This window comes from Mastigoproctus giganteus, chromosome 11 (assembly GCF_048544385.1).
Source record: "Mastigoproctus giganteus isolate SK-2022 chromosome 11, ASM4854438v1, whole genome shotgun sequence".
Classification (NCBI taxonomy): domain Eukaryota; kingdom Metazoa; phylum Arthropoda; class Arachnida; order Uropygi; family Thelyphonidae; genus Mastigoproctus; species Mastigoproctus giganteus.
Window position 1 is genome coordinate 77266101 of NC_143585.1, and position 19051 is coordinate 77285151.

The window sequence follows — 19051 nt, forward strand, 5'->3', positions numbered from 1 at the left end:
TACGCTTATTACTTGCATCATTAGCATTATGGCTAAACTGCATAGTAATAAAATTTAAATGTACTGTTCTGTTTTCCATTTTTAACTTTCTGACTTTTTCATTTCTAATTCTCTTTCTGTTTTTCTTAGCTGCTCTGTCATATTAGAAATACTTTTTCACGTGTAAAGGACACCTTAGTTTCCCATGTTCTGAAATGTTTTTAAAAAACTTTCTTTTCTTTTTTTTTTGCAATTTAAGCATGAGCTGTACAAAAGATTACTTTAAGAGCTTTGAATTTACTATATTTAAGGCATTGTAAATGTATAAAGGTACTTTTAAATAAAAATCTTAATTTGTTTTATTTTCTGGTTTCAGAAAATGTGGAGGATATCACTGCTAAGTGAAAATGTCCAAATGTAGAACAATTTAGAGTTTTTTTTTTTTTTTTCAATGTTAAAACAATACTAAACATATTTTAATGCAATCCGTCACTAATGTTAGTGGACAGCACTTTCTCGGTTTAAAGAGTTAAAAAGTTATCGTTTAGCACTTTGCTCTCCTTACACCAGAGAATGTTGCTTTAGAAAATGAGTTGTGATGAATTATTCAAAACTTCTGCAAAAGAAAAGTAAAACCCTAAGTGTTTTTGTATTTATTGGTCATTTAAATTAGTTTGGTTTATATATTTACAAGAAAGAAGAATTTCTGGAAACTACATTTTAGAATATGGTGTCAACATTGAGATACACCCAAACTAACATTTTATAGTTTAGGTGTATATTTTAAACTAACCTTAATATATTTTAATAAAATATATATTTTATATATATATATATAAATTAGATATTAAATATAGTGCTAATAAGTTAAAAACAGTGGAAATAAAGGGAAAATAAAAATAGACTGCATATGTAAAATGCACCAAAGCATGCAAAGCAGCAGCAAAAGACGCAGATGTGTGTATATACTGTATATATATGCATATTAATATAAAGATGTAAGTATGAGGTCACTTCCTTTAAAATATTTCTTTTATGTTTTGGCTATTATTCATTTTTGGCTTTTGGCTTTCCATGTAACTCATACTTACATCTTTATATATATATATATATATATATATATATATATAATGACAAAAGTTAAATTATAATAAAATAAATAAATATTGAGTTTTCATTAGAGGCAGCAACATGAAAATTCTCCATATGAAGCCAAGATATATCCAATATTTTAAAACTAAATAAAATAAAACATAAGCCAGTAGTACGGCAAAAACTGTAGAGCGAAAATTAACATAAAATTACCAAAAATAAAATGAACGAACGGAATAGGGAGAGTAAAGGTAAGACATAAACAGTAGCCGAAAAACCCCCTATATAATTTTGCACTTTAAATCCAATTAATAAACCGATATAAAATTTAAAATAATGCCAATTACATAATAATTTAGCGGTACACCCCCCTTCCCCCCCTTCCCCCCCGAAAGGTACCAGTTCCGAAAGACGTGAAATATCACCAAAAAGGGTTAAAGGAACTACTAAAAGATATCAAAATAAAATCAAAATAATAGACTGACCATTATGCCCCATATCAACAGAGGACCACGAGGCCAATAATGGTCATGGAGTCGCTGCATTTCAATCGCTATACAAATCATTGCAAATGCGAAAAGATCAAAGAACCAAACCACCCTTTCTCCTGCCGACCGGGCTAGCCGAGTGGGTAAAGTACCTGCCCGGCAACCCAAAGGTCGCGGGTTCGATTCCCGCCTCGGGCTTGGATCAAAGTACTGCAAAAACCTTGGGAGGTGCAATATGGCCACAGAAGCCAATGCGCCAACAACTACAAAATCAAAAAAAAAAAAAAAAAAAAAACCCTTTCTCCTCCGATCGATCCACCAATGCAGAGGATTTGCCCAGCGGTGGCCCTTATAGAGCGAAAAATAAATTATAGAACAGACAGCACTTTAAAGCAGAGCCACACCACTGACATAATGTAAGCTGAACCAGCTTATATAGAAGAAAAAGGAAAATAGATGGTGGCACAGGTGCTGCTTAATCAGCATATCAATCCAGTACTACCATTGAATTATATTTAAATAATGACAAAAGTTAAATTATAATAAAATAAATAAATATTGATAGTAAATAAAATAAATAAATAAATTATTATTTTATGTTAATTTTCGCTCTACAGTTTTTGCCATGCTACTGGCTTATGTTTTATTTTATTTAGTTTTAAAATATTGGAGATATATATATATAATTTTTAATGTATTTTAAACCTAAACTTAACATTTATAGCTGTGTATTCACATATGTTGTTTTTTGAGATCATACATTGCCCATTACTGGTCATTCATCAAATGTAATGCTACTTTTTCTGAATTGTGGTAGCAAATGATAGAAGAAAGCAAGCTTATACAGCATCAGCCGAGAGAAAAAAAAAAAAAAAAAAAAGCCCACATTATCTGTACATCTCCTCTTGTCTAATCCCTCTTTAAATTTATTCAAATTACCCACTACCACAACACAAGTTACAAGTTTGTTCCCACAATCAATTGCTACCTTGGCGAAAGCAAATATTCGTACATCTGTCCTGCATTTTTCAATCAAAAGCTATGTACACTTATATGTTAAAAAAAAAAAAAAAAAAAGTGACAGCACTCTTAAATATAGCTCTAAGAAATTACTTTGGCATTGTAGACCTGCCAATTTTAAGGATTTTTTTTTTTTTTTTTTTTGTAAAATTTAGTCTTTTTTTATGAATGCCAGTGAAGTTTATTTAAAATTTTTTGAATATGTATTTCTGTTATGTTTTCAATACAGATCTACCTAGTATTGAAGTCATAGATCATTATAATTATTTATAGCTAATACTCTCAGTAAAATAAATAAATCTACAGTTAACCTGCATGTACGAGGGGGTATAAGAAATTTCATACCCTTACCTAGAAATAATAGCCCTAGAATGGTGAAACTTTACAGGAACTTTAATCCTTTTCTATGTACTCTGGCACCTCCGTAGCCAGGTGGGAAGGAGCAGCAGTGCATAGCACACGCTTCTTGATTAGACCGGGATTCGTGCCAGTCACCACCAAATACGGAGGATGAGGAAAGGTCAAGGAATGACCACCGCATTTCCCGGAGCAATATGGCCTTAGTTGCTAATGCTCCTAAAAACCAAATAACAAACAAACAACAAACAAACTATGTACTCTCCATGTAACACATTTCTCCCATCTGTGGATCAGTTGTTTGTCTTGATTATAGAAATCCACACTTTTTGCCTGAAACCACGATTCCACTTTATTGATGGACTTCCTGAGATGAATTAAAGCAGCGTTCAAGCATGGTTTCTTCAATTCTTCAAAACAAAAAATTCTGATGGTGCTAAGGTCAGGAGAATAGGGTGGGTGCTGCAGTAGTTCAAAGCTGCACTGGACAACAAAGTTGGTGGTTGCAATGGCTTCTGAAAAGGCTTCGGCAATCTTGGAACTCATCGTGCCTTAATCATGTGCAGATGGTCATGTAAAATGCTGTGGGCAGACCGATAACTAATTTTCACTGCATTTGCGATGAAATGAATTGTCACATACACATCACACACTGCTGAGTGACAGACATGTCTGTCACTCAGCACCAGCTGCTCAACCTTTGCAACTGTCTGTGGATGTTGATGGCCTTCCATCTCTTGACTCATCAAAGACACTTGTACGACTGCACTGGAACTCCCGTTTCCACTTTTTTACAGTGTCATAGAATGGACAATTCTGCCCATACACAGCTTTCATTTCTTCATCAATTTCCTGAGCTTTCTTGCCCTGCAAGTGCAGGAACTTGATCACTGCTTGATGCTCCACTTTGTCAATCATAGCGTCCTTCCTCAGATTCCGTGCTCCACCTCTGGTGTACAGTCACCTATGGGAATGAAATTCCACTTGTTAGTTATTGAATATGTAGACAACTTATTAAAAACGTCATCTTCTTACTGATGTTTTATCTAAGTAAGAGTACAAGCCTTTTGATACCCCCTCATATTGATATTTTTATTAGTGATGTGATAACAATACTTTTATGAGGATAATTCACATATTGTAGTTTGTGCCAGTGTGATGCTGATGTTGTGCATGGTAAAAAAGTCATAACTGGATCATGTTTGACGAGTGCAAAATACATTATCAGTGAAGTGTCAGTGAAAGAGGTAAAAAAAAAATTGAATGTTTGCAAAAATCAAGTGTCTTTTCATTTCATTTTTTATAGAAGATAATCCTCCTATGATTTCAGAAAATCATGCTAACCCCTTATTTAGAAAAATGTTTTTGAATTTGGAAATGGAAAAGCAACATTTCTGGCAGGACAAAAGCAACTCTTTGGTTGATCTCTGGAAGTGCAGAGCACTTGCAAAATGAACCACTTTTTATTTTAGCCAATGATAGCAATGATACAGTTTTGAAAAGCTATCTTACTTTTCATTACATTTATTATGATAAAATACAGAGAACTGCAAGTACTTTACTTTCCATAACTGCCTTGGAAGATCATTTTATTACTGTAGGTGGGATATGGGTGATGGAATATTTACTTTCTAATTTTATTGCTGCAGGTTACCTGTAGAAGATGTGGGCTTGGCACCATGCATCTGGCTTTTCAACACATCAGTTCAGCTAGTAATTTGATGCAATTTTTCCACAATGCTTTTCATTTAAGTTAGTACCACATACCATACCATATCATACCATGAAATGGAGAAAGATGAGCATATGGTTAGCAATGAAACAGAAACTGGCTATTGTACAGAAATTTGAAGTAGGCAGTTCTATAAATGCATTAAATATGGTAGATGTTAATTGTTTTTAATTTAAGTATGGGGTAATATCAGTACATTGGTGGAATACCATAATAAAAGATAAATTTTAAAGCGAATTCCAAAACAGTGATTTTCAAGAGCAGATGCAGCATAGAAAATTATTCCTTTTTGAATTTGGAAATGGAAAAGCAACATTTCTGGCAGGACAAAAGCAACTTCTAGTTTGGTTGACCTCTGGAAGTGCAAATCACTTGCAAAATGGACCACTTTTTATTTTAACTGATGATAGCAATGATGCATTGAATTCTCAACCATCTGTGGGAATTCACTATAAAAGGAATAATTTTAACAAAGTGAGGGTGGTCTTTTAATTGGTCAGAACAAAATAGAAGGAAGAGAATTGATAAAGCAGGTCATTATTTTCAGTAGTTTATGAAATTATACGTAGACATTTGTTGTTCGTTAGGTCAGTCAATACTGAAGGTATATTTGCATTTCAGCTCAACCTAACTCTGCAGGACCATGGAAAAATAAGAATTTTTAAGAACTTAAGAATTTTTGGCTTGAATTTTTAAAAGATTTATTTGAAATATTTTAACTCTGTTGGAATAGTACAGAGTAAAATCAAAATCCAACATTTTTTTTTTTTTTTTTTTTTTTTTTCCAAAAACAGCTTATACAGGAGACCATGAAAGCTAAAAAGGCCAAAAGAACAAGTATATAAGCAATATAAGTATACTGATATATATTATGGAGTTCACTCTCACTCACTACAACTTTTAATATTTATTTTAATTTATGCACTTAAGATAAGCAGTTTCCTTTTATAGTCATTATGAATTCTTATAATTAAAAAAATAATTGGCTACCACCCTTGTGGATCTACAAATTTTAATTGGTTGGTTATATAACATTAAATGGAAATATTAATAAACAGTGAAATATTTCACTACAAATTTAGTAGTATTTTCATGTAATGGTACACATGCATTTGGCAGTCAATTAATAAGGTGCTTGATATTAACAGTTGAGCCTGTTCTTGGTTTTCTTAATCAAACAAAAATTAATATGCAGCATTAATTTAAAAAAGTCTACCGTTGAAAAATTTCCATTAATGGTTGAAACATGATAATTGTTTAAAAAAAAAAAAAAAAAGAAAGAGTACTTTATATTATTATTTTATATATATATATATATATATATATATATATATTTTTTTTTTTTTTAAAATTAAATAAAATAAAACATAAGCCAGTAGTATGGCAAAAACTGTAGAGAGAAAATTAACATAAAAATAACCAAATAAACGAACAAACGAAAAAGAAGAATAAAAGTTAGACATAAATAATAGCCCAGAAACCCCTATATAATTTTGAACTTTAAATCCAATTAACATGACGTATATAAAATTTAGAATAATGCCAATTACATGTTAATTTAGCCCCCCCCCCCCCCCCCGAGAGGTACCAGTTTCAAAAGACGTGAAATATCACCAAAAAAGGGGGTTGAAGGAACTACTAAAAAATAACAAAATCAGAATAAATTAAAATAAAATAAAATAGACTGACCATCATGCCCCATATCGACAGAGGACCACGAGGCCAATAATGGTCATGGAATCGCTGCATTTCAATCGCAATGGTGAAAAGATCGAAGTACCAAATCACCCTTCCTCCTCTGATCGATCCTCCAATGCAGAGGATTTGCACGGCGGTGGTCCTTATGCAGCGAAAAATAAATTATAGAACAGACAGCACTCAAGCAGAGCCACACCACTGACATACTGTAAGCTGAATCAGCTTATATAGAAGAAAGGAAAATAGATGGCGGCACAGGCGCTGCTAAATTAGCATATCAACCCATACTACCATTGAATTATATTAAATATTGACAAAAGTTAAATTATAATAAATTAAATAAATAGATAATTAAGCATTCATTAGAGGTACCGCTAAATTAACATGTAATTGGCATTATTCTAAATTTTAATTGGATTTAAAGTTCGAAATTATATAGGGGTTTCTGGGCTATTATTTATGTCTAACTTTTATTCTTCTTTTTCGTTTGTTTGTTTATTTGGTTATTTTTATGTTAATTTTCGCTCTACAGTTTTTGCCATACTACTGGCTTATGTTTTATTTTATTTAATTTAAAATATATTTCGGCTTCATATGGAGGAATTGCGAGTTGCTGCCTCTAATGAATGCTTAATTAATTAATTATTTATTTTATTATAATTTAACTTTTGTCAATATTTAATGGTAGTATATATATATATATATATATATATAGTCGATTCCGGTTATTTGGGACACATCGGGACTAGTGCATTTTGGCCCGATTAAGCGGCTGCCCCAATTATCCGAAGTTTCACGTAAATAGTTAAAAATACAATGTACTCCCCCCCCCCTCTTTACAATTGGTTCACTGTTCAATCAAATCACGTTACGATGGAGTCACCATTGTAAAGTACCGTTCACTATACGATGTGTAATAAGCGCCGGTCATTGTGATCACGTTTGTGAATCGAATTTTAATTCTATTAAACAGCAATTCTAATTAGCAAACAGAATTTTATTGAAAATAGGAAGAATATTATCCATAGGCTATAAAAGTAAAGATATATTAAGTACAAATTTACCCTTTATTACCTTACCAATTAAAAAATTAAATGATACGTGAAATTCGGAAGAATACACGTGATAATCGGAATAATTAATACGTACTGTAATGTACATACAGTACTAACTAAACTAGTTGACATTTCTGTTCAATGTCATTTGTGGGTGGGGGTTAAAATTTAAAACAGTAAAAAGATAAGCAATCAATAACAAAGAACACCGCACACACACAAATTGCAAGTAACACGATACGCGCAAGTGAGAACGGAGTAACAAATTACGAAGCTTTAAAAATAGGAATGAAGAGAAGAGCCTGAAAATTATTTTTTTTATATGATTGAAGATTCCATAGAAGTGTAAACACATTTCACCATAATAACCCACAGAATTCCAGCTGTCGGTATTATCGCAAATTCAGTAAGATCAAGTTTACTATCAGTTTATGATAGATTTCACTAACACAAAAGCCCAATAAACAGGTGACTGCTAATTGTTTTTATTGTTTTATGGTTGTGACCCCCAGAAATTCGACCGAACTACGTGGTACGGTTGGGGACAATCGTAGGGTAATCTTCAGTGCTGCGGTCTTCTGCCCCGATTAACCGGCATTTTGTCCCAATTAAGCGAAGTAAATCCTGGCTATTTTCTCGATTGAGTTCTGTTTTTTAAGATTTGCCCCAAATAAACGGCTGCCCCGATTAACCGGTGGCCCAAATAACCGGAATCCACTGTATATATATATAAATTCCAAATTTTATGAACTGCAGTTTTATTCAGACCTCTCATTTGGCCTTTTAATGTTAAGAGTCCACCAACCTGTTAATATTGTTACTCACTTCTATCACTCTTCAGTATTGTAATATTAATATTATCTTCTCTCTTGTTCCAGGAATTGATGATAGTCATGACTTAGACAGAGATATGCTAATTGGAATTTATGAGAGGATTAAAGTGAATGAATTTAAAATGGGTTCAGACCACGTGACTCAAGTAATGAAAGTACAGCAGACTGTTGTTGGGAAAAAACCAGTAAGTCCTTTGTAAATTCTTTGTATTGCCACAACTTTATTAAAATGGCAAAGCAACTAATAATGGCATCATAATTTAGTGCAAATACAGTATATGTGTATAATGTTTCAATGGCAATTGAGGGCACTAAACAAATAATAAGGTAACACTGCATGACCATTTAGAATTTTTTTGGATATGTAGTCGGCAACAAAATCATTTTGAAAATCATGAGTTTTAATTTATCTGTTTAATCTGATGTTATTTATTTATTGTGTGAAGAAATCAAAGAGTATATAATTAATATTAAAGAGTAAAAGTAAACAAGGTGAAGAATGTACGTTGATATGCAGTTCCATATGCTACATGAGAATCTGTGGTGCCACAAACTATTTGTAAATTATTATAGTTGTAAATCCTCTGACCCAGAATATAAACAAAAAAAAATTTATTTTTTAAATTTATTTATCTGTAGCACAGTAGCAGGTCCAAGACAATTACCCACTGGTAATGTCTGATAATGTCTAATAGGTTGCAGTTGCTCATAAAAGGCCACAAGCTTAAAACTAATGTATATATTAGTTACTAATCCAACAAAGAATTTTAAGATTGGCAGTAGCTCTCGACATGAAAAAGTCTGGATATTTCTGCTTAACTCCCCTCAATGTGGTGAATACTCATGGAAATGTATGAAAAGGGGGATTCTGGTTGTTGAAGGGTCCAGTTTTAACACTTGCACTTGGGGATCCCAGGATCAATTGACTAATGGGTTTCAATTTATCTGTGAAGAACAACTGTGCTGAAGCCATGTCCTTATCCTCATGGTCTGAGGGACAGGATTTAAGCTGGTGAATATGTGGCTGTGGTGTTTGAGTAGCCCTTGCATCCCGCTCCTGAGTGCATGTATTATTTGCCTGGTAGCAGGCATCCTTTTGGGCACCTTGGTGGGTGGAAGCAGGTATTGAAACAAAAAAATAGCATCTATAAATCCTGATAATATAAATCTTTCATATGGAACCCCAAAAAGGTCCTTTCCAGAAAACATAGCTAGTCACCCAGATAACATCACTTTGGCAGACAGAACTGCAGGTATATCAGGTCCAACACCTCACTATCTGATAATTTACTGTACCAGTGAGAGAAGCCCATAGAGAAAATGTCTCCCTTCTCTATCAAGAAAGGTGTGGAAGGGTTAGCAGGCTCCGCTAAATCAGTCAACTGGCTTTGTTCTGGCAACATTCCTGTAACATCTAGAAATGGCAAACATTCAGAACAGCTCTCCAAGACACATCTATTGGGAGAGTGCCGATTGATGCAACATCCCCACAAGATACTGAATTCATCCGAAGGCATCATCTCAGAATAGAATCTTCTTGAAGTAACTGAATAGGAAATCTGTTCTGAACTAAAAACTCAGGGATGACAGTTGCAAAACAAATATTTGTGTTTGGGGATGGGAATCTCATCCCCACTAAACCTTTTTTGTTCTCAGGAAAGTGGAGAACAAACAAGACTTGGAGTAATTGTGCAGTCAAACATAAAGTTCTCTTGAGCAATACCAAAGGGCTGCTATAACAGCTCATTGAGATTTTGTCAATGATATACAAGAATTTTGCCAGCAGGAGCAGGAATAAGGTGATTATCCTGTTGTATAAAGCTGTGGTTAGGCCACATCTTGAGTACTGCATACAGGTCTTGGAAGCTTATTTTAAGAATCAGGTGGATCTGTTGGAACAGGTGCAGAGAAAAGCAACCAGATTAGACAAGAAAACAAAGGAGTACTCTTACCGCAGAAGCCTTCGGTTCTGCAAATTGTAGCATCCAGAAACTAGATATGTATGAGATCTGAGAGGTGTTTAAGGCTTTAAATAGATTGAGTAAGCTAAATGCTGATGATATCCTTACCCTTGTTGAGGCCACACATACACACACACACACACACATGGGGTGAGGGGTGGAAAGCATAGATTGTAGGGAATGGACAGGTGAGGTGGGAAGCTTGTGTTTTTTTTTTTTTTTTTTTGTTTTGTTTTTGCTGATATTGTATAAGCTTGCTTTTTTGTATAATTTGCTAATACTACTAATAATAACTTTGCCCCCCCACCCCACTTTCTGATCCATAGTTTATGTTGGTTGTTGACTGTGTTCACATGCATAATAATTATACAAAATTCAAACAAGGTATGGAATAAAAAAGGTTAAAATATTGTATTTAAAGAATTTTAAATACAAGAAATACACTCTGAAGAAACTGTTAATTTTTTATTCTTTTTTTATTATTCAGATATTAAAAATCAGCTTTTTTTTTAACTAAATACTTTGCAGCTGAGTGACCACTTCCAGTTAACTTTAAAACATTCTACAGGGTGTCGCAAAAATATTAGTACAAACGTTTAGGGGAGGTAGGTAACATCTAAAGGAATGTGAATCGCATAGGAACCCATAACCGGAAACATCACAGGTAGTAGCAGAGGCACAAGAAGCAGAAATGACACAAGACAGTAATTAGTGGCAAACGTTTATTTGACATAATATTAACAATGGAGTACGAAATGGATGCATTTCACGATGTTATAACAGATGCTCGAAGGTTCCACCATGAGACGCGATGCATGCGTGACACTGACGCAGCATGGATTGGTGGACACGGTCGAACACACCTGGAGTTTCTTTGACAGTAGCAGCAGCGCAGACGAGTCTCGCCACGAGATCCATTGCCGTCTCCACAGGCGATTCATACACAATAGATTTAAGGGCCCCCACAGAAAGAAATCAAGGCTCGATAAATCAGGTGAGCGTGGGGACCAGGCAACGGGTCCACTACGGCCAATCCATCGACGTCCAAAACACCTGTTCAAATGGTCATGAATACACCTTCCATAATGGGCAGGCACCCCGTCATGTTGAAACCAAATGTTGCATCTCACATTTGCTGGAACATCTAAGTAACCCTGGTAGAACTTGTTCAAGAAAGATCCGATATTTAGCAGAGTTCATGTGGGATGGTAATAGGTGTGGGCCGACTAAGCAGTCACCGACCATACCTGCGCACGCATTTATTCCGAAGCGATGTTGTGCCGCATGGGGGCACACACCGTGTGGGTTGTCGTGAGCCCACACATGAGCATTGTGCTGATTGAATAAGCCTTCCCAAGCAAAATAAGCCTCATCCATGAACAAAACATAGGCTGGAAAATTCAAGTCTTGAACACTTTCTTGAAGAAACCACTGTGCAAAAGCCACACGTGCAGGATGATCTTGGGGGAGCAGTAACTGAACCCTTTGGAGATGAAAGGGGTGTAAGGAATCATCGTGCCAGACACGCTGTACACTGCAACGAGACACTCCTAAGTCAGAGGCAACGGCACGTGTGCTGGTAGTAGGATTATTCTGGACGGCATTCAACACACTTTCTTCCATGGCAGGAGTTCGCATCGAATGTGGTCTGCCCACACTACTCCTGTTACCTCTAAATTACCCATAATCGCACAAATTTTGATGCACATGTGCAAACAAACGGTGGTCCGGTATATGTCTGTCTGGGAAGTGTTCTCCATAAATTCGTTGAGCGGCTCGTCTCCATTGCCCTCTGCTAATCCATACACTAGGTGCATGTATGCCAGTTCACAGTTCATATATTGATGCATGCTCTTCGTGCGGTGACTACTGCTTGAATGAGTAAACCAGAAATTTTCTCTCTCGCGAACTGATGAACAGCGCCAGCTACTGACTTACGGTGACGTTTCCTGTTATGGGTTCCTATGCGATTCACATTCCTTTAGATGTTACCTACCTCCCCTAAACGTTTGTACCAATATTTTTGAGACACCCTGTATACAGCTTTTCATCATCATGGGCGCCTCCGTAGCCTGGTGGGCAGGAGCAGCAGTGCGTAGCACACGCTTCTTGATTAGACCGGGGTTTGAGCCCGTGACCACCAAATATGGAGGATGCGGAAAGGTCAGGGAATGACCACTGCATATCCCTGGAGCAATATGGCCTTAGTTGCTAATGCTCCTAAAAACCAAACAAAACAAACAACAGCTTTTCATCACCTTAGAGCATTTGGCAACAAGCGTCTTAGAGGAAAACATCTCAACACTGGAGGGCGCCTCCGTAGCCAGGTGGGAAGGAGCAGCAGTGCGTAGCACATGCTTCTTGATTAGACCGGGGTTCGAGCCCCGTCACCACCAAATACGGAGTATGCGGAAAGGTCAAGGAATGACCACCGCATATCCCGGAGCAATATGGCCTTAGTTGCTAATGCTCCTAAAAACCAAATAACAAACAAACAACGAACATCTCAACACTGAACATGTAGTTAACCCTCTCAACTTTTTAATATTTTGCAGTTTCTCCTAATTAGTGGTATACTTTTATTTTTATTTATTTATTTTTTTTATGTGAATCCCAAACATGAGAGGTATTAGAACCTATAGTACTTAGTACCATGCTTGGGTTGGAGGTTGAGAAGATGAAAGAAGATATTTGTTGACATTGGACTTGAACTTCTGTAGATTGTAATTTTCAGGAAATACGTATGAAGGAAGGTTGTCCCAGAAAACGGCAGTTGAATGAATAAATGAGGAAGACGAAAAGTTGGTTCTGTGGGTTTGAAGTTGGACAGTAAATGGATGTTGGCGGCACGTGTTCGGACTGTTTTGAAAGAGAGAGAGAGAGCGGGAATTATAGAAGCCAAGTCAAAAGAACAGTGCCCATGGAAATATCTGTAGAAGAGGCATGCAGCAGAAATAGTACGTCTATAAGAAAGCAAGTGGAGAGATTCTGTTAGGTTAATTGATGATTCATCTCTAACTGCCCTCTTCTGAATGTAATCAAGAAGCCTGAGAGAGGTTTTGAGGGCACCACCCCAGATGTGGGAACAATATTCCATGGCAGGACGGATTTGCAATTTATACAGAATGAGCAGCTGTTTGGAAGAAAAAACGCCGAGAGCGAAAGAGAAAACCAAGTTTTTTAGATGCAGAGGAAGCAATATTTGTAATGTGCTTGTGCCAAGAGAGATTAGAAGTCAGGGTAATCCCCAAAAGAGATATATCATTTTGCCTAGAAATCGGAGTGTCACTAAAGATAGCATAGGAGCAGAAGAATCCTTTTTTGCGAGATATAAGACAAGACTGAATTGTAGAAGGGTTGAAATCAACTAAGTTGTCTTTGCCCCACTGGAGAATTACCTAAAGATCGGCATTTAAGGAATTGGTAGCAGATTTTTGAGAAGTTGAAGCTGATTGAGCAGGACAAGGTTTCTCAAAATGGAAAGTGGAATGCGATGTGCTATCATCGGCAAAACTTTGGATAGGATTTCCAGTCGATGGAAGAAGGTCATTAATATACAAGAGGAAAAGAGTGGGGGAAAGAACTGAACCTTGGGGGACACCGGCATTAGTGGAGAAGTTAGAAGACAGAGAGCCATCTACCATCACCCTCAGTGAGCGATCAGAGAAAACACTGGATAACCAATTACTAAAAACAGTTGGCAAACCATAAGATGGAATCTTGTTTAGAAGACCTTTATGCCAAACACGATCAAAAGCCTTTGAGATGGCAAGAGCAACTACTTGTGTTTCACCGAACCTTTCCATTGAATTAGTCCATAAATGGGTAACATAAGCCAGAATATCACCAGTGGATCGACACTGATGGAATCCATACTGGCGATCATTGATCAGACGGAAGGTTTCTAGGTAGTTTAAGAGTTGGCAGTTAATTGATTGCTCCATTAATAATTGGATGGGAGGGATTTGTCACCCTTTTTAGGAACTGGCTGGATATGAGCAAATTTCCAAGCAGAAGGAAAAACACCTTTGGAATAAGAAAGTGAAAAAAGGCGGCAAAGAATAGGAGTAAGTTCAGGAGCACAAGCTTTGAGAACAAGTGGAGAAATACCATCAGGACCTGGAGCTTTCTTAGCATCAAGATTCATCAAAATCCTTCTGATATCCTATTGACGGAAGACCGCGGGAGTCATTGAATGGAGCGTTTTGGGAATGGTGGGAGGTGTTTTACCAAGATCATTAATACATGAGCTGGAAGAAAATTGGGATGCTAGCAGGTCAGCTTTATCCTTGGCTGAAGTGACAACAGAACCATCTGGTTTGGACAGAGGTGGGAGCAGAGATGGGCAAAAGTTGCAGCCAATAGCTTTGGCAAGAGACCAGAATTCTAGGCTACCATTAGGGCAAGAAGCAAGTTTTCTACTCTTAGCCTGTTCGAACTCTAGTTTGGACTGATTAATAACTGCTTTACAATTGTTGCGAGCTTTGGTGTAGGCAGAAAATAAAACTGAAGAATTAGAAACAAGCCAATTACAATATGCAACATTCTTTTCTTGAACAGCCTTAGCACATTTATTGGAAAACCAAGGTTTAGATAAAGGACGAGATTTTAAAGTGGAGTGTGGGATAAAGGATTCAATTCCTGCAAGAATAATTTCACTGACACGATCTGAGCAAACGTTGACATCAGAAGTTTTGAAACAGTAATCCGACCAAGGAAAAGAAGAAAAGAAGTCTTGCAGGTCATCCCATTTTGCATTCTTGTAATGCCAAACAAGCACAAGGTTGGGAATAGCCATGAGATAAAGGTTCCATTGGAGAAGAGACAATCACCAAGTTGTGATCTGAAGTGCATAAAGGACCTCTCACTTCGACCGTGTACTTAGAAGGGTTGTTTGTGAGAAAAAGATCAAGCATATTGGCTGTATGATTAGGATTGTCCGGTATTCTTGTAGGTAAGTGAACAATCTGTGCTAGGTCATTAGTAATTAGTCAAATGCCTCAGCATCTCGACCTGCTGGGTCGGTGTGACTAGAAAATGGAAGCCAGCTGGAGTTGTGAACATTAAAATCACCAAGGAAAATTACCTCACTGTTAGGAAAGTTGGACTGGAGAAAGTCAAGTTGCAAAGAGAGGAAGTCAAAGAGCTCGAAGTGATTAGTGGAGTTGGGAGAATGGTAGAGGCAACAGATGAATTTGACACAATGAGGTAAAGAGATTTTAAGCCAGAGAAGATCAAAGAGAGTAGATTCCAAATTGCCAAGTCTCTGACAGGGAATATCAGAACGGACATATGCACAAGTACCACCTTTGAGGCAATAGGAATCATACAGCGAATAATTTGGACATCTGAGATGAGCAGTAGTTGAATCATCCGATAACTGAGATTCTGAGATTCAGTTATCAACCGATAACTGAGACTTTAATAGAAGAATTTTCTTTAAACTTGTCAGTGTGCTGTTATCCTTTAAAGTTATTTCAATGGTAAAATGAGGACTGCATTCTAAAACAATGCAGTTAAACAATAAAATGCTCCTATAAAATTCATGGCTGAAAAACATAGACATCACTTTTTCAACCATGCTGGGAGATTCTTCGTAATACTCATCATGCTGGAAACTGTTCATTTAGTATTTGTATCCAAGTGCTACTCAAGAGTTTATATATCATGGTAGACAAGACTGCTCCATCAACAAGGTTGATACCTTTGCACCCTGGCATTCTTCCTACATGTGACCTGTCCCTTAACATCTTCACTAAGGCTAAGTCTTCTTCTATCTGCAACTCTACTTAGCACACAAAGCTAAGAATTCAAACTTCTTGCCCATTTAAACAGACAATTCAAAACATTTGAATGTAACCAAAAAAAAAAAAAATATACTGATATGAAAAAATTTTATCTTTAATATTTGTTGCTGATATTCAGGTGAAGTGAATGAATATTGGCTGTGTTTTTCTATGTAAAAAATTCAGTATTTCACTGTTTTGCAAAGAAAATAAAATAAGTTCTAATATTTTTCACTGATTTAATATGTAAAAAGGATACTTATTTGGTTCAGCATTATGTGAGAAGTGAGGCATTACTGGTAAACAAACAGACATATAAAATTCCTATCTACTCTTGTGTGGCTAAGGCTAAAAGTATTAATTTTATGTGTAGCAAATTTTGGCATTAGTTTACAATAAAGAAAAAAAAAATGTAGTGGTAAAAATGAAGCATTTTTTTTTTATTTGTAAAATCTTGTGTTTGTGTATGCTATGCAATTTTAATAGTTATATTTCAATAAATCCTCCATTTTTACATTTAGAATTTGGCGCTACCTCATCGTCGTCTGGTATGCTACTGTAGGTTATATGAAGTCTATGACATTAACAAAAAGGAGCGCCCTGGGGTTCATCAAAGGGAGGTGTTTCTTTTCAATGATATGATAATGGTATGTTCATCAGATTTCATTTCTGTGATATTTAATCTGTTAAATAAAACATGAGGTTAATTAACAGGTTATATTTTGGGCATGGGTACTCCTTAATAAAAATGTTTTCATATCTTAAATAAGCATTTAAAATATGAAAAAAATTTAACAACATAATAAAGAACAATTAAAATATAATTTTGAACAAAAAGTGTTTCTTAAATTTTAAGTTGCAGCTTTCTGTACCTATATGTTTTTTATGAGGCCAACACATATGTGTGATGAGAAAATCTAATTACTCGTTGAAACTTAAAATGTGTTACTTGTAATTATGCTACAATTCTGCACTTAGCTTGTTTAAAATATGTGCATGCGTAAAGTAGATTTTCAGAAAGATGGTTTTGTGGATATAATTTTTTTATGAACTGGACTAAAAAGAATGAATGAGTTTCTACCGTTGTAGAAGGAAACGTGAAAATACAAGAGCTGTTTATAATAAAGAGTGGTCATAATTTTTCATGAACCACAATGCTTGCTATTTCTAGCTGCGCTGCAGAATTTAGACCAAACCAAGCTGCATCACATAGCAGCTGCACAGTTGACCTGTGCACACGGTGTGACCTTGGTAGTAAGTTTTGCTTACATAACAATGGACTTGACATGTGAGGAACAGTATGCTGCTCTCAATTTTATTTCCATCAGCTGAAGCATATGAAATGTTCTATATAACACAGCTCACAAGTGGTTTAGAATGTTTAAACATGGATGTGATTCAATTACAAAAATTGGCTGTCTTGAAGCTCCAACCACTGCTATCACCACGGAAACCGTCATATGCAGTGGTGTATTCGGGCCAGAATGCACTGGAATGATGTTCCGATACTTTTTCTAAATGTCATAATAGAAATTCATTAAATTTATATACCTAATATTATGAAACAATGGCATAATCAAAGGGGAGGGAGAAATATCTGTTTTACCCATTGCTACTAAAAATATATATTATATTAATAGTCATCTTTAAAATTAAAAGATTTCTTTAAAAATTTATTTAAAAACAAAAATGTAAATTTCACAATGAAACTCAAACATTTCTTACTAAAGTACAATGCATTAGATAAAGAGATCCAACAAATGAGATATACTATGATGTGTGCGAATGCTGCATTTTGATTTGCCATGAGCTGAATGCTAGAACTGGTTGTTCTATGAACCGTGAGTCTGAAGTTTGATTCAGTTACTGTACGGTCAATGTGGCATTATCATATAGTCATCTGGAGAACAAGCGTTCCGGTACTATTTTTGTTAGCAATATACCTCTGGTCATATGATGTGCAACATCATATGACTGTTGCAGGACCTTACTACAGAATTAGACTACATCCTTTGCAGGATCATATTTGCCACAAATGACCATAACTGCTCACAGGTGGGTGGATGCTGCATCATGATAATACAATACCCATACTGTCATAGAGTACTTAGCCAGCATTAATATCAAAAGTGTTCCTCATCTACCCTACAGCTTTGACCTTGCACCCTACAATTTTTTTATTTTTTTATTTCCAAAGTTTAAAAAAGGAGCTGCAAGGAAGATGTTTCCAGTCATCAGAAGTTATAAAGACATTGGAGGCAATTCTGAAATGCTTGTTAAAAAATGGCTTCCACCATGTTTTTGAGGAATGGCAGAAAAGTTAGAGTAAGTGCATTTCATTATATGGGAACTACTTTGAAAAGGACTCAAAATATAGATGTAATAAAGATATATTGTGAAAAAAAATTAGGATAATTCTTTATTGAACAACCCTCTTATTTATGTGAACACATTTATTCATAGAAATAATTATTTTATGAACCAAATTAAAAATAATGAATGAGTGGGTTTCCACAATTCCATATTTGTCAGCAGGCTTTAATGTATTGTAATAATTTTTTCTGATTAGGTCACTGTTATTTTTTACTTAAGTAGTATGGTTTTATTGTTAAGGGTATGAGCATTTTGAAAACTTCTGTTTGTAAATATTATATTATATAATGAATTTGAGTCTGTAACTTAAGAAATATAGTCATACTTAGAACACTACCATTCTCTGTGTGTAGCATTTAAGTTATTTTTTAATAAAACATTTTCTTTACTATATATAAAGAATGTATAAATCATTATTATATAGTCCTTTTATATATCATTGATTTTTTAAGTTTGTTAAATTGTGAACATTTGGTTCATTATCTTCTTTTTCCAGGTTACAAAAATCTTTAGTAAGAAGAAAAACAGTGTGACTTATACATTCAGGCAGTCCTTTCCACTGTGTGGCATGAGTGTTACATTATTTGAAGCTCCACGTAAGTATTTTTGATAAATAATCTTCAGTTTATCCAATAACTTTTAATAATTTAAACCTCCCCTTTTTTAAATTAAAATGT

The 19051-nt window shown here is 35.4% G+C and overlaps 1 protein-coding gene across 5 annotated transcripts in view; it reads left to right on the top strand.

Annotated features, from left to right (window-relative positions):
* LOC150078149 (IQ motif and SEC7 domain-containing protein 1-like) overlaps nt 1–19051 on the top strand; it is a 317006-nt gene that overhangs the window by 284869 nt on the left and 13086 nt on the right. For all 5 annotated transcript variants that reach the window (XM_090384960.1, XM_090384956.1, XM_090384958.1 and 2 more), the window contains 3 exons: nt 8300–8439; nt 16523–16648; nt 18871–18970. In XM_090384960.1, the coding sequence (XP_090241086.1) occupies nt 8300–8439; nt 16523–16648; nt 18871–18970 (366 nt within the window). The remainder of the gene's footprint in view (nt 1–8299; nt 8440–16522; nt 16649–18870; nt 18971–19051) is intronic.